The sequence below is a fragment of the Equus caballus genome, unplaced genomic scaffold, assembly GCF_041296265.1.
Source record: "Equus caballus isolate H_3958 breed thoroughbred unplaced genomic scaffold, TB-T2T haplotype2-0000437, whole genome shotgun sequence".
NCBI lineage: Eukaryota > Metazoa > Chordata > Mammalia > Perissodactyla > Equidae > Equus > Equus caballus.
This window is the reverse complement of record NW_027222394.1, coordinates 724,396-739,099: the sequence shown is the minus strand read 5'-3', so window position 1 is coordinate 739,099 and position 14,704 is coordinate 724,396. Positions and strand designations below refer to the sequence as shown.

Below are 14,704 nucleotides of genomic sequence, written 5' to 3'. Positions count from 1 at the left end.
CGGGGCTGGTCCCAAGTCCTTTCTTGACAAAATTAAAAATATGAATCATTTGTCAGTCTTACCAATTAAATAATTTTTTTTTTTTTAGTTGTCTGGGAATCATTGACCTAGAACTCTAATCTTTGTTTTGTACTTTTACGTCAGCACTGAGACCCTGGGTTTTCCTAGTCACATTGAGGTGTAAATTTGAAAGAGGACAGGTATAAGCACTGATCTTTTTAATTTGGAAAAGATTCTCTTTTATTTTCAGTATTTGGTGATTGACGACTTGTTTCACCAAATTCATAGCCACCTCAGACATGAAGGTGGTAGTAAGAGAAGAGAGAAAGGAGAAGATAAAGATGTGACCAGTCTTTGGGCCTCGATATGCTATTCAGAATGGGATCAACTATAGATCTGAAATACAGCACTATACATTCAGTGTAAGAAGACTTTTTGTTTTAATTGGAGGAGGTTTATTTCTATAACTTAGATTGAAGAATGCAACCCGTGTCATAAGAAGGCACAGATAAAATCCTGTTTGAATTTAGGTGAAGGAGAGGTTTGCATTTGTAAATGTAGGCCTAGAATATTCACCTGTGCAAAGTATTTAGTGAGTGCTATGTACCAGGCACTGTGCCAGGTCAGAGTATAAAGTAACTGAAATTTAGTCTCTTTCTGAGAGATTTATAGCTTATTGGGGGGGGGGGGAATATGACATTCCATAAAGTTTGAAAATGTTGAAAGATCAGGGGCCAGAATATATGATTTAAAAAAAACAGTGTGAACAATAGTAGAACATAGGAAAGTTTTAGCTGAGAGTTTGGCAAATCAGAAACAAGGCTAAAGGAAAGTTTGATGGAGAAAAAGAATAAAATAAATGTTATGTAAATAGTTGGAGATAAGATTACTTATTTAAATACTTAAAAATGTGTATATGTGTCTGCGTGATGGTGAGGTTGAAAACCAGACTGAGAAGTTGAAATTTGATCTGTTGGATATTGAGGAGTCATTCAAATTCAGAAGTACCACAGTGAAAGTAGTATTCTATGACTGTTTGTTGGTGGTGCTAGTGGTGTGTAGTTTGGAATATAGTGGTGAAAGACTCCAAGACAGTGATACCAGTTAGGATTCTTCTGGGGAAAAATAATGAATACTATTTTTCCATTTTCTTGTATGACTATATATTTTCCAGATCAAATCAAAACCAGTCCTAGGGCTGGCGCGGTGGCCGAGTGGTTAAGTTCGTGCGCTCTGCTTCGGCGGCCCGGGGTTTCGCCAGTTCGAATCCTGGGCGCGGACATAGCACTGCTCATCAGACTATGCTGAGGTGGTGTCCCACATGCCACAGCTGGAAGGACCCACAACTAAAAATACACAACGATGTACTGGGGGTCTTTGGGAGAAAAAGGAAAAATAAAATCTTTAAAAGCAAAACAACCCCCCAAAAAGCAAGCAAAAACACCAGTCCTATGTGAATTTGGGTTAATTATTAAACCTCTCTGTATAGGAGCAGATCAGGTTGTGAGGGACCTTCATAATGGAAAAAAGAATACAAAATTGTGACTACAAAATTAGGTATAGGGCTTGGAAGGGGAATATGCAGATGAAGGGCTCTGAACTTAAGTTTAATTAGCTTTACAATAAATTCTCTTTACTGTGAATTAGCCTCTGTCCCTGCATCTCTTTCTTCATCTGTTAAATGGGGATAACACTTAAATGTACGGTGAACATCATCCCAGTTTGCCTAGGACAGTCATGGTTTATGCCTGTGATCCTAGTGGCACGCCCAGTTTAGCATTTGTTTTCGGAGTTTTTGTTTTTTAATTAAATATAAGCTACCATTAATGGTTCCGTTAAAATGAACCCAGATAGATTCAGTGAACATCCTTTTTTTTTATTTTAACCTCTGCCATGGTCTGTATTAGTGCATGAGCAACGTGTGCGGTGAAGAACGTTCTCACTTTAACATGTGGTTAAATCTGAAGACATCCAATGATGACCCAGGCCTGGCACTTTCCAGATAGAAAGTAACTAACAGCTTCTTTTAAAGATAGCATGAAGGGCACTTGCTGATAAAGTGTGCTGAGACATGAGTGGCTGGGTACAACTAACTTGCTGGATGGGATGGGAGAAGTATTTAATGCTGCTGTCTCTGCTAGCCACTTGTACCAGCTAGTTGTAACATTGCATTCTAAGGTCTGAGAGATTTGTATAGCCGCCATGCCTGGGAGTGGGGTCAATAGGAAACATGGAAAATTTTAGATTAGGTGTAAGTGAAATATTTGCTAGGAATAGAGGCTAATCAGTCCTGTCAGAGTGCCTACAAAGAGTAGTAGGAATGTTGTTGCTACAGTGGTTTTGTCAACAACCGTTTCCTTTTTCATAGTGTTTAGTAATGCTTTTGTAACCTTTTGGCAGCAGGGAGCTCAAATAAAGGAAAATTAATGCTTAATGATAAATACTGATGTTTTGTTTTTCATTTGAGTTGATGAATCTATAACTAGTACACAAAATGTTTGCCAGCATTTAGCATCTCTCATGGTCACATGACAATCTGAATGCCCAAATCTGCTGAAAAAGCATCAGGAGTTACTTTCAGATTTGGTAGTTATTTTAAGGAGATTATAGCTGCAGACAATAGTTTGACGCATGTAACTGCAGAACATTAAAGATAAAATTATTTCTGCAATGATAATATAAATAGAAATTTGATGGATCATAGCATCTTGGGTAAAACAGGACTCTTACTAAATTATGTAACCTGTGTAGCCAAGATACACTTGGAATTGGTTGTAGTTCATGTATATTTCACAGTTGTAGTCAAAGAGGCTTGATATTTTACTGAACAAAGCTACAGTTGTCAAAATTTTCATTTTTTTATATGCACAGTTAATGTAACTGAATTACACTGTTTTTGAGACAATACTGATGTTGAATCCAAAAAAGAATACTTTGGCGTGTTGTTATAAGCTTGCTTTCTTTGTTGCCTTTTATTAATTGGATTTCATAAACATTTGACTCTTTGAAGAGTTACTTGATAAATCAATCTATGTATCCTGCATTGTTATTGAACATTTTTGCAAGCAAGTCCTCTAAATTTTGATGACATTTTATTCAAAAACAGTTGAAAATATTTATTCAAAATATCCCATAAATGGAGTGAAAAACTTCAACTTTAGAAGCTTTTAGTGAATTATAATTGTTGAAATAAAGTTTTTAAGATTTAATTGTGAATAACCTGAAATACACATCTGTGTTGGGCTATCATTCACAATCTAAGATCTCTTCCATTGTATGACCCAGGAGATGGCTGTTCATGTTTATCATTACAGCCTGTAACTATGAAACAATATTTTCCATGTGAAAGTACTATAAGAATTCAATCTCTAAGAACTTATTTTAATTAGGCTCTGTATTCTGAATATTAGGTGGATTTCTGCCTCATCGATTGACACTTTTTTTCTCAATACCATACCTTTTGTAATTCATATTACTCTAAAAACTTTTTCTTGTATTGCAAGAGAAGAATTTATATGAAAGCCATAGCATTCTAATGTATATCATTACTATTCCTGACACATCAGGTGGACCTGCTTTAGTTTTGTGGAAAACCAACCTAAGTACTTTTTCTAGGCTAGTTACTGTCCTGAATCTTAATAAGTCTGCTAGCTAACAATGTTAACATTATGATGTCTTAGGTTAATATTAATTTCACTGTGACACAAGCCATAAAATAATTTTTTCAATTGTTAGTTATTGCTTTATTAATTTTGTTTACATTTTTCACTTTGAATCACACTTAAGATGTTATTACAAGATTGTAACAATCTGGAAACGGTTTCTTTTGCATGGCACCTCGCCACTAAAAAGATAAACTAAGCAGAAAAATAAAAAGCAAAACAAAATAAACAAAAAAGAAAATTCAAGACTAGCTGACAGTTAAGATATGTGACACCCATAGTATTTAATCCCTAATGTAGTTTCAACATCTCCTGCGTACTCCATGTAAAATGTACGTTCGTGTTGTTCTTGATGTTTCCTTGACCACATTACTGCCTGTCTTTTTTTTTTTTAAAGAAAGTATTTCTTTAGCGTTTTCCTTTAAATCTTTGCTTACTAGAAAGAATGGCAAGGGGCAGAATGCCCTGTTATATTTTTGTAGTCAGTATGGTTTTATTTCTTCCTTTCTCTCTCTCTTCTTTCCTTCTCCCCTTCCCTCCCTTCTCTTCTCTTCTTTCCCTTTCTTAACCTCTTTACACTTCTCTATTTTACTTTATTCTTTCTATCTTAATGAAGAATAAGGTAGTGTAATCTATATCCCTGCTTCCCACAATTGATAACTTGTGGAGTGTTCTATGAAGAAGTTATGGCCTTTTGATTTTATTTTCAGTATGTAGCTATAATGGCAACTAATATTGTTCACTTAAACTTTTACTGAAAGAGATGGTTGCAATATATTTCTTTAAAAATCCATTTTCTAGAATAACATAGTAATTACTGTTAAAGAGATGAGCTTCATTCCCACCTCCCCACACCTAAATCTCTGGTAATTTAAATTTCAGGACAAAAATTAGAGAAACTCTTAAAATTGTTTTTTATAAAGTGCATATAAATTTCATGAAGAAACTGATGTTTGAATGGGGTCTTGAAGGTATTGAAAGTTTTCAGTACAAAATATGGTGGGAGGAGTCTCCATATATGGAGAAGAAAAACTATATTTTCATTTGGTCGGGTGTTGGAATACATGAAACGCAGGAATGGAAAACAAAGTTGAAATCTAAGTTGGGGCAGGCAATGGAAGTCACGTCCCTAAGTGATAATCAGAGCTGTGTTTTATTGCTATTACCAATGTAGTAAGAAATATAGGAGAACATTTGCATAAAATCAAGGAGACTCTTTAATGTATAATTATGGTAGCTAGCTACATACTCAATATTGCAGTAGTCAAAGTAGCAAATGACTTCTGAGGATTCACATTTTATATATAGCAAGCTATTTTAATTATCTGCACGTTTTTCTTTTTCTCAGATATAAAATTCCATCTAGTTTACCCCATTATTTGGGGATATATTCATTTGTTCTCCCGTCTTTTCTATCTTATTTTTTTCTACCTTTATTGAGGTATAATGGACAAATAAAATTGTAAGATATTTAAAGTATACCATGTGATGGTTTCATGTATGCATACATTGTGAAAGTTAATTAACACATCCATCACCTCAGATATTTCTCTTTTTTGGTGAGAACATTTAAGTTCTACTCTCTTAACAGATTTCAATTATACAATACAATGTTATTTTGTATTAACAAATGGTATGGTTACCATGTTATCCTCAGAACTTATTCATCTTATAACTTAAAGTTTGTATGCTTTTACCAACCTCTCCCTATTTACCTGACCCCCCATCAACCACTTGTCTGTTCTCTGTTTCTATGATTTTAACTTTTTTTTAGATTCCACATATAAGTGGTACCATGTCCTATTTGTCTCTGTCTGCCTTAATTATCTAATGCCTTCCAGGTTCATCCATGTTATCACAAATGACAGGATTTCTTTCTTTTTTTTGTGAGGAAGATTGGCCCAGAGCTAACATCTGTTGCCAATCTCTCTCTTTTTGCTTGAGAAGATTGTTGCTGAGTTAATATCTGTGCCAGTCTTCTTCTACTTTTTGTGTGGGATGCAGCCACAGCATGGCTTGACACGTGGTGCTAGGTCTGTGCCTGGGATCTGAACCTGTGAACCCCGGGCTCCCAAAGTACAGCATGCGAACTTGACCACTATGCTGCTGGGCTGGCCCAGGATTTCTTTCTTTTAAAAGGGTGAATGATATTCCATGGTGTATATATATACCAAATTTTCTTGATCCATTCATCCATTGATGTACTCTTAATCTGCTTCATACCTTGGTTGTTGTGAATAAGGCTCCTATGAACATGGGAGTACAGATATCTGTTTGAGATGTTGATTTCTCTTTGGATATATACCCAGAATTGGTGCTGCTCGATCAAATGGTAGTTCTTTTAATTTCTTGAAGAACCTCCATGCTGTTTTCCATAATGGCTGCACCAATTTATATTCCCACCAATAGTGCACAAGGGTTCCCTTTTCTCCACATCCTAATATTTGTTCTCTCTTTTCTTTTTGATGCATGTCATCCTAAAGGACATGAGGTGATAAATCATTGTGGTTTTGATTTGCATTTCCCTGAGCGTTAGTGATATTGAGCACCTTTTCCTGTACCTGTTGATCATTTGCATGTCTCTTTTGAAAAATGCCTATTTACGTCCTTTGCCCATTTTTTAACTAGGTTATTTGTTTTTTGCTGTTGAGTAGTATGAGTTCCTCATATTGTGGATATTAAACTCTTATCAGATATAAGATTTGCAAATATTTTCTCCAATTCCATAGGTTCCCTTTTCATTTTGTTGATGGTTTCCTTTGCTGTGCAGAAGCTTTGTAGTTTGATGTAGTCCCACTTTTTAATTTTTGCTTTTGGTGTCAAATCCAAAAAATCATTGCCGAAACCAATTTCAAGGAGCTTACCCCCTGTGTTTGCTTCTAGGAATTTTATGGTTTCAGGTCTTATATTCAAGTCTTTAATCCATTTAGAGTTGATGTTTGTGTACAGTGTAAGATAACGGTTACAGTTTCATTCTTTTGCATGTGACTGTCTAGTTTTCCCAACACTATTTATTGAAGAAACGGTCCTTTCCCCACTGTGTATTCTTGGTTCCTTTGTGATAAATTGAATGACCATATATTTCTGGCTTATTTCTGGATATTCTATTCCGTTGGTCTGTCTGGCTGTTTCTATGCCAATACCATACAGTTTGATTACTGTCACTTTGTAATATAGTTTGAAATCAGGAAGTATGATGCCTCCAGCTTTCTTCTTTCTCAATTATGCCTTGGCTATTTGGGATCTTTTGTGGTTCCATACAAATAATAGGGTTGTCTGTTTTATTTTTGTGAAAAATGCCACTAGAATTTTGATAGGGATTGCATTAAATCTGATATGTCATTTGATTTCTGGGCTTTCAATTCTGTTCCATTGATCTGTAGGTCTGTTTTTTCACCAGTACCATCCTGTTTTGATTACTATAGCTTTGTAGTATATTTTGAAATCAGGGATTGTGATGCCTCCAGCTTTATTCTTTTTTCTCAGTATTGCTTTAGCTGTTTGGGGTCTTTTGTTGCCCCATATGAATTTTAGGATTCTTTGTTCTATTTCTGTGAAGAATGTCATTGGGATTCTGATTGGGATTGTATTGAATCTGCAGATTGCTTTAGGGAGTATGGACATTTTAACTGTATTTATTCTTCCGATCCATGTGCACGGAATATCTTTCCATTTCTTTATGTCTTTATCAATTTCTTTCAATAAAGCCTTAATAGTTTTCATTGTATAGGTCTTTCACCTTCTTGGTTAAATTTATTCCTAGAAATTTTATTCTTTTTGTTGTGATTGCAAATAGTATTGTATTCTTGAGTTCTCTTTCTCTTAGTTTGTAATTAGAGTACAGAAATGCAAATGATTTTTGCAAGTTCATTTTGTACCCTGCCATTTTTCTGTTATTGTTGATTATTTCTAATAGCTTTCCAATGGATTCTTTAGGGTTTTCTATATATAAAATCATGTCATTTGCAAACAGTGAGCATTTCACTTCTTCATTACCTATTTGGATACCCTTTACTTCTTTTTCTTGCCTAATTGCTCTGGCTATACCTCCAGTACTATTTTGAATACGAGTGGTGAGGGTGCGCACCCTTGTCCTGTTTCTGTTCTCAGAGGGATGGCTTTTAGTTTTTCCCCATTGAGTATGATGTTGGCTTGGGTTTGTCATATATGGCCTGTATTATGTTGAGATACTTTCCTTCTATACCCATTTTATTGAGAGTTTTCATCATAAATGGATGTTAGATCTTGTGAAACGCTTTCTCTGCATCTGAGATGATCACGTTTTTTATTCCTCATTTTGTTAATTTGGTGTATCGCATTGATCGATTTGTGGATGTTGAACCATCCCTGTGTCCCTGGTATAAATCCCACTTGATCATGGTGTATGGTCCTTTTAAGATTTTGCTGTATTCGGTTTGCCAGTATTTTGTTGAGGAGTTTTGTATCTCTGTTCATCAGCAAAATTGGCCCGTAATTTTCTTTTTTTGTGTTATCCTTGTCTGGCTTTGGTATCAGCTTGATGTTGGCCTTGTAGAATGACTTACGAAGTATGCAGTCTTTTTCAATTTTTTGAAATAGTTTGAGAAGGATAGGTATTAAATCTTTGAATGTTTGGTGGAATTCTTAAGAGAAGCCACCTGGTCCTGGACTTTTATTTTTTGGGAGGATTTTGATTACTGTTTCAATCTCTTTACTTGTGATTGGTCTTTTTAATTCTCTATATCTTCTTCATTCAGCTTTGGCAGATTGTATGAGTCTAAGAATTTATCCATTTCTTCTGGATTTTGCAATTTGTTGGCATATAGTTTTCATAGTATTCTCTTATGATCCTTTGTATTTCTGTGGTATCGGTTAATTTCTCCTCTTTCATTTCTAATTTTATTTGAGCCTCCTCTCTTTTTTCCTTAGTGAGTCTGGCTAAGGGTTTGTCAATTTTATCTTCTCAAGGAACCAGCACTTGGTCGTTGATCCTTTCTACCATTTTTGTGGCTTCAATTTCATTTATTTTTGCTCTAATTGTTATTATTTCCCTCCTTCTGCTAACTTTGGGTTTTGTTTGTTCTTCTTTTTCTATTTCTGTTACGTGCAGTTTAAAAGTGCTTACTTGAGATTTTTCTTGTTTTTTAAGGTGAGCCTGTGTTGCTATGATTTTCCCTCCTAGGACCACTTTTGCTGCGTCCCATGAGTTGGTGTGGTATAATGTATTTTCATTTTCATTTGTCTCCAGATATCTTTTGATTTCTCCTGTAATTTCTTCAATGATCCATTGGTTGTGCAGTACTATGTTGTTTAGCCTCCACATATCTGTCACTTTCGTAGCTTTTTTCTTGTAGTTGGTTTCTAGTTTCATAGCATTATGGTCACAAAAGATGCTTGATATGATTTCAGTCTTCTTAAATTTATTAAGGCTTGCCTTCTTTCCCAACATATGGTCTATCTTTGAGAATGTTCCATGTGCACTTGAGAAGAATGTGTATTCTGCTGTTTTTATATATGTTCTATTAAGTCCATCTGGTCTAGTTTTTCATTTAATTCCATTATTTCCTTGTTGACTTTCTGTCTAGATGATCTATCCATTGATCTAAGTGGGGTTTAGGTCCCCTACTATTATTATGTAGTAGTTCACTTCTCCTTTTAGGTTTGTTAATAGTTACTTTATGTACTTTGGTGCTCCTATGTTGGTTGCATCCAAATGTGTATTTCTTATTGTAAATTACAATATCACAATGATCAATCTGTTGTTCAAAGTGGGGTTTTGAAGTCCCCTGCTATTGTTTATTGCTGCCTATTTCTCCTTTTAGTTCTGTTTATATTTGCTTTATATATTTAGGTGCTCCAATGTTGGGTGCATAAATATTTACAGTTTTTGTATCCTTTTGATGAATTGACTCCTTTATCATTTTGTAATGGCCTTTGCTGTCTCTTGTTACAGTCTTTGTCTTCAAGTCTATTTTGTCTGAGAATTATGCTACCATAGCTTTTGGTTTCCCTTTGCATGTAATATCTTTTTCCATCCCTTTACTTTCAGTCTGTTTGTGTCCGTAATGCTGAGATGAGTCTCTTGTAGGCAACATATATTTGGGTCATGTTTTTTAATCCTTTCAGCCAAAAAATATTTACATTTAAAGTAATTATTTACATGGATGGACTTACCATGGCCGTTTTGTTGTTTTCTGGTTGTTTTGTAATTCTTCTATTCCTTTCTTCCTCTCTTGTTCTCTTCCTGTGTGATTTGATGATTTTCTCTATGGTATACTTTGATAACTTTCTCTTTGTCTTGTATATCTCCTCTAGCCTTTTACTTTGTGGTTACCATGAGGCTTACTTAAAACATACTTGCCTGCTCACTCCATGTTGAACCCTGAGGGGATAGCTCTGGTGAGTGCTGCATTCCTGTTAAGAATGCTTATTTATTTGCCATAGTCTTGTGGGTCCTGTGGACACAAGCCCATTGGCTTTCAGAGCTAGGTGTTTTGGGAGTCTGTCTGTTTGGTGAGAGTCTTAAAATTTGGAGCACTAGATGTGGAGGTCAAACCCTTTGCTTCTCAGGGAGAAGGTGGAGTTGGGGATTCCCTTCTGACTGTATGGCATTGTGGCAGGGGTGGGGATTATGATGAGAGTGTGTCTCAGCCTTTCCTACCTGTTTCAACCTGGGTATTTTTGCATTTGTCCCGTGTGTACGAGTCGCTAGTCTAGTTTCTGGATCTCTTTCAGAGAGAATGCTCCAAGTGTAGCTGTACATTTGGTGTGTCTGTGGGAAGAGGGGAGCTCAAGATCCTCCTATATCATCATCTTGGTCAACACTTGGGGGAGAAAAAAAAACAATTTTACAGTTTTATTTTAAGTTAGCCTAAGCAAAACTGTTAGAAGCAACTATTAGGACTATATATATATATATTTTTTTTTTTCCACTGACATAGCCAAGTAAAAAGTCACTTGGATTGTCAACTAGTTTAATTTTAATCTGCATCTCTTTAGTGGACATTTGTACTCACTGGCAGCCAAGCATCTGAGCCCCTTATCTATGTGTGGGGGTATTTCCTACCTTATGAGTTTTGGTGATAGGCACAGACCACCTCCCTATGTGGAATCTTGGGGAAAAAACCCAGACATTTGTTTCACTATGCTTTGCAGCTAGCAAATAGGCATGTGACCTAAGCTGAGACTTAGATGCTCTTGTCCTGTACTTTGAATTAGAAGCTAGTAACACAAAGAAGTAGGGACTACAGAGCTTCTATTGTAGTTGGAAGCAGTTGCAAGAGCTGCAGCAGGATTGAATTTTAATGCCAGTGATGCCAGGGGGTGGTGTTCACTGTCCAGGAGTGGAACTGGTGCAGTCAGTGGTGTTTAGTGTTCACCAGTGCTGGCAGTGGTGTTCTTAGGAGGCTAATTATGGCTTGATTTTGACTATGATGCCACAGCTCCCTAGACTTCCTTGTTCTTGCCAGGTGCCAAACGTGCTTCCTCAGCCTTGTTGACATGTTTGTTGGTTACCTGATTTTCTTTTAATAAATTTATTTTCTGTTTAAATTAACCAAAGGAGCTTTCAATTTCTTGTAACTTAAGAATCCTAACTGATGCAGTTTTCTTTTCTAGTGCAGGTAATTGAGAGTGACTATATTTGGTAAAACATTTAGACATATAGTACTATTTAGTAGCATTGGTTGCCTTAATAATAATTTAAAATGTTCTTTTTATGAAATTGCCTTTGACTTATACGTTAGGATCTTTTTTCACTTTCACTGTGGTCTAGTATTAGTAGGCTAATCTAGCAATTGGTCTTGAAATCCTAATTAATTTTTCCTTAGGCACATAGGAATAGGGATTATGGAGTACATAGAATTTGGTGAGAGCCATAAGAGCGTCCTGGATAATGGAAAATCAGCCTGGAGTAAAATCACTTGATTTATACATATATGAAGACTGTGTTTAGGCTTTGGCTAGTCCCTAATTCTATTGATCTTTATAATGTGGGAACTTCTTATAGAATTGATTTTTCTTCCTACTGTCTCTGTAATCTGGATTGTTTAATACTGCTGGCTCTGTCATACTTCTTATATTTCAGGACTTTGAAAAGTCACTTTGCTTTCTCTTTTTATGAGGAAGATTAGCTCTGAGCTAACTGCTGCCAATCCTCCTCTTTTTGCTGAGGAAGACTGGCCCTGAGCTAACATCTGTGCACATCTTCCTCTACTTTATACGTGGGACGCCTCCCACGGCATGGCTTGCCAGGCGGTTCCATGTCCACCCCTGGGATCCGAACCGGTGAAACCCAGGCTGCCAAAGCGGAATACGCACACTTAACTGCTGCACCACCGGTCCAGCCCCCACTTTGCTTTCTTTGCCTTAAGTTTTAAAATGATGGAGAATAAACTAATCTCTAATGTCCTCTCTAGCCTTAGCGTTTGATGGGTCAATGAAATGTGATTTATTTCCTTTTTCTTTTCTAAAGTTTGAATGCCAGCAGTGCACTTATGCTGCGTGGATCTGGGCAGATCAAATTCTTTGCTCAGTGAACTCAAAATGGTCAATTAAGACATAGCTATTTGGAAGTATGTTAAAGTACAAGTTCAGTAAGTACCAAAGTCTGGGGGTATTCAGTAACTGTCATTCATGTAGTTTATGAAAATCATTTGGAAAATGAACAGCTTTGTATATTCACAGTTGAAATTCTTGGAAGACAGTATAATATCTGGTTGAAAACTTCAAAACCAAAATGCTTAGGTTTCAGTCTGGCTCTACCATTTATTAGCAGTGTGACCTTGGGCAAGTTACTTAACCTCTCTGCATCTTAGTTTCTTCATCAGTAAAATGGGGATAAAAATAGAACCTACCTTACAGAGTTCCTGTGAAGATTAAATGAGTTTGTACACGTAAAGTATCTGAAGTGTCTAGAAAGGTGCAAGACATATGGTACTCATCATTAGCAATTATTATTTTCATGTTATTATATAATCTCATGTAGCTAAAATACATTTTGTCATTTTACTTATAATTCTTGTATAAATCTTGAATTTGAGATCATAGTTTCATGTATATCCAAAAGATTTATTGTGCATATCCGCTTATCTTGTCATGAATGTTTTATGGCATTCTACTATTATTAATAGAGCAAATAATTTATAACCATTAAATATTGCACTATCATGGGATTCGTTGCAGTGTTTGGCACAGAGATCATAGTTGTGAAGCACATCCATAAAAGCTAGCTGTGTTTTAAAGAAGTTATGAGATTTCAAGTATGCATAGCTGATATAGTAATGTAACTGAATTGCTCTAATAATAAACTTAACATTTCTTTCAATCCTATATAGATTTTGGTCCTTTCTCTACTTCCTGTTGATAGAAGTAGAATATTGAAATACAAGGAAAATTAAAATGGCAGCATTGACCAAGAATAGTGCTATCATATGAGAATGTTTCAGTGGTACCTCCTTGCCAATGCATTGATTTCTCTTTGCTTATCTTGATTTTATAATTCAGATGTATTTTATGCTTCATTATTAATGATAGGTGTAGAGTCTTTCTTATTAGCTCTTGGATTTTCTATCTAAGAAAATTTTGTGAAACAGTATATACTATAACATTTGAGAACATTTTCATAGTTTCTTTTCATAAAATAGCATAATTATCACTATACTTTTAGATTTTAATTCCAAATCTTTAATTCAACTAAAATGACATCATTTTATTTTATTTATGTATTTATTTTGGTGAGGAAGATTGGCCCTGAGCTAATATCTGGTTCCCATCTTCCTCTTTTTGCTTGAGGAACATTGTCCCTGAGCTAACATCTGTGCCAATCTTCCTCTATTTTGTATGTGGGATGCTGCCACAGCATGGCATGATGAGCAGTGTGTAGGGCCGTGCCTGGGATCTGAACCCAGGAACCCTGGGCCACCAAGGTGGAGCATGTGAACTTAACCAGTTTGCCACCAGGCTGGCTCAACAATCATTTTAGAGACCATTTCTTTAATCATTGTGTTTTTTATCCTGTTTCCTTTTTCAGGACCAGGGTTCTGATCAAGCAGGAAAGGAGAAAGCAAAAGGTAAAGAGAATATGTTTATTTGTGTTAGCTTTATGAAAAAAGTGATCTTCTAAAGCATTTTTCCAAGGGTAATAACTAAGTGAAATTGGAAGACTCTCTTCCTTTAGCCTTCTCAACCTTGTAGATAGGTTGATAACCAACCATTTTGCTTAGGCAGAGACTTAAGGACCTTGTTGATTCTTGTTGTCATTCTAGTTCCAAGATGTATCCCAAGTCTGATAACTTCTCACTACCTATACTATTAGCACCCTGATTCAAATCGTCATCATTTATTGCCTAGAGTAGTATAATGGCCTTATAACCTACCACCTTTTTTTGTTTTTTAATTACATTGATCATTACACAGTAAAGTTGAGCACGTATGTACATTACAGCTCAGCAGTATATATCTGAGTGAAACTCTTCCACTTGTGAACTTTGAGACATGTACAAGCTTGTTTGGATATTGTTGTTGTTAAGTAGCAAACAAAAAAAAGAGAGAGAAGGAGGAGAAAGAGAGAAAGAAGGACGGGGAGGAGGAAGGAAAGGGGACCACCCAAATGTCCATTAGCAGTAAAATGGTTAAGCAAATAGTGGCATACCCAAGTAATGATGGAGCAGTGAAAATGTTTCAACTACGCGTAATTAGTGTGGATGAATCTCAAAAACATAAAGTTGGATAAAGAAAGCAACTCACAGAAGAATACAAGCAGTAAGATTCCGTGTACGAAAAGTTCCAAAACAGAAAAAATATGTTCGAAGGTAGTAAAATTTAAAGAAAAGCAAGGGAGTGATTATTATGAAAGCAGGATAGTTGTTAACTCAGTGAATTGATGCTTCATTGTAAATTTAACTTGTATTTCCTTGATTACTAATGAGACTGACTATCTTGTCATTCAGGTTTCCTCTTTTGTCAGGTACTTTTCCAAGTAGTTTTTTCATTTTTTATTTGAGTTGTTTGTCTTTTTCTTATTGTGTCTATGTATTTAGGAATTATTTGTCAGGTATATTTGT

The 14,704-nt window shown here is 35.7% G+C and overlaps 1 protein-coding gene across 1 annotated transcript in view; it reads left to right on the top strand.

Moving 5' to 3' along the window:
• The window catches only part of LOC100146900 (regulator of DNA class I crossover intermediates 1), an 87,597-nt gene that overhangs the window by 3,461 nt on the left and 69,432 nt on the right, over positions 1 to 14,704 (top strand). Inside the window, 1 exon segment of the mRNA XM_070259472.1 lies at positions 13,672 to 13,711. Within this exon segment, the coding sequence (XP_070115573.1) occupies positions 13,672 to 13,711 (40 nt within the window).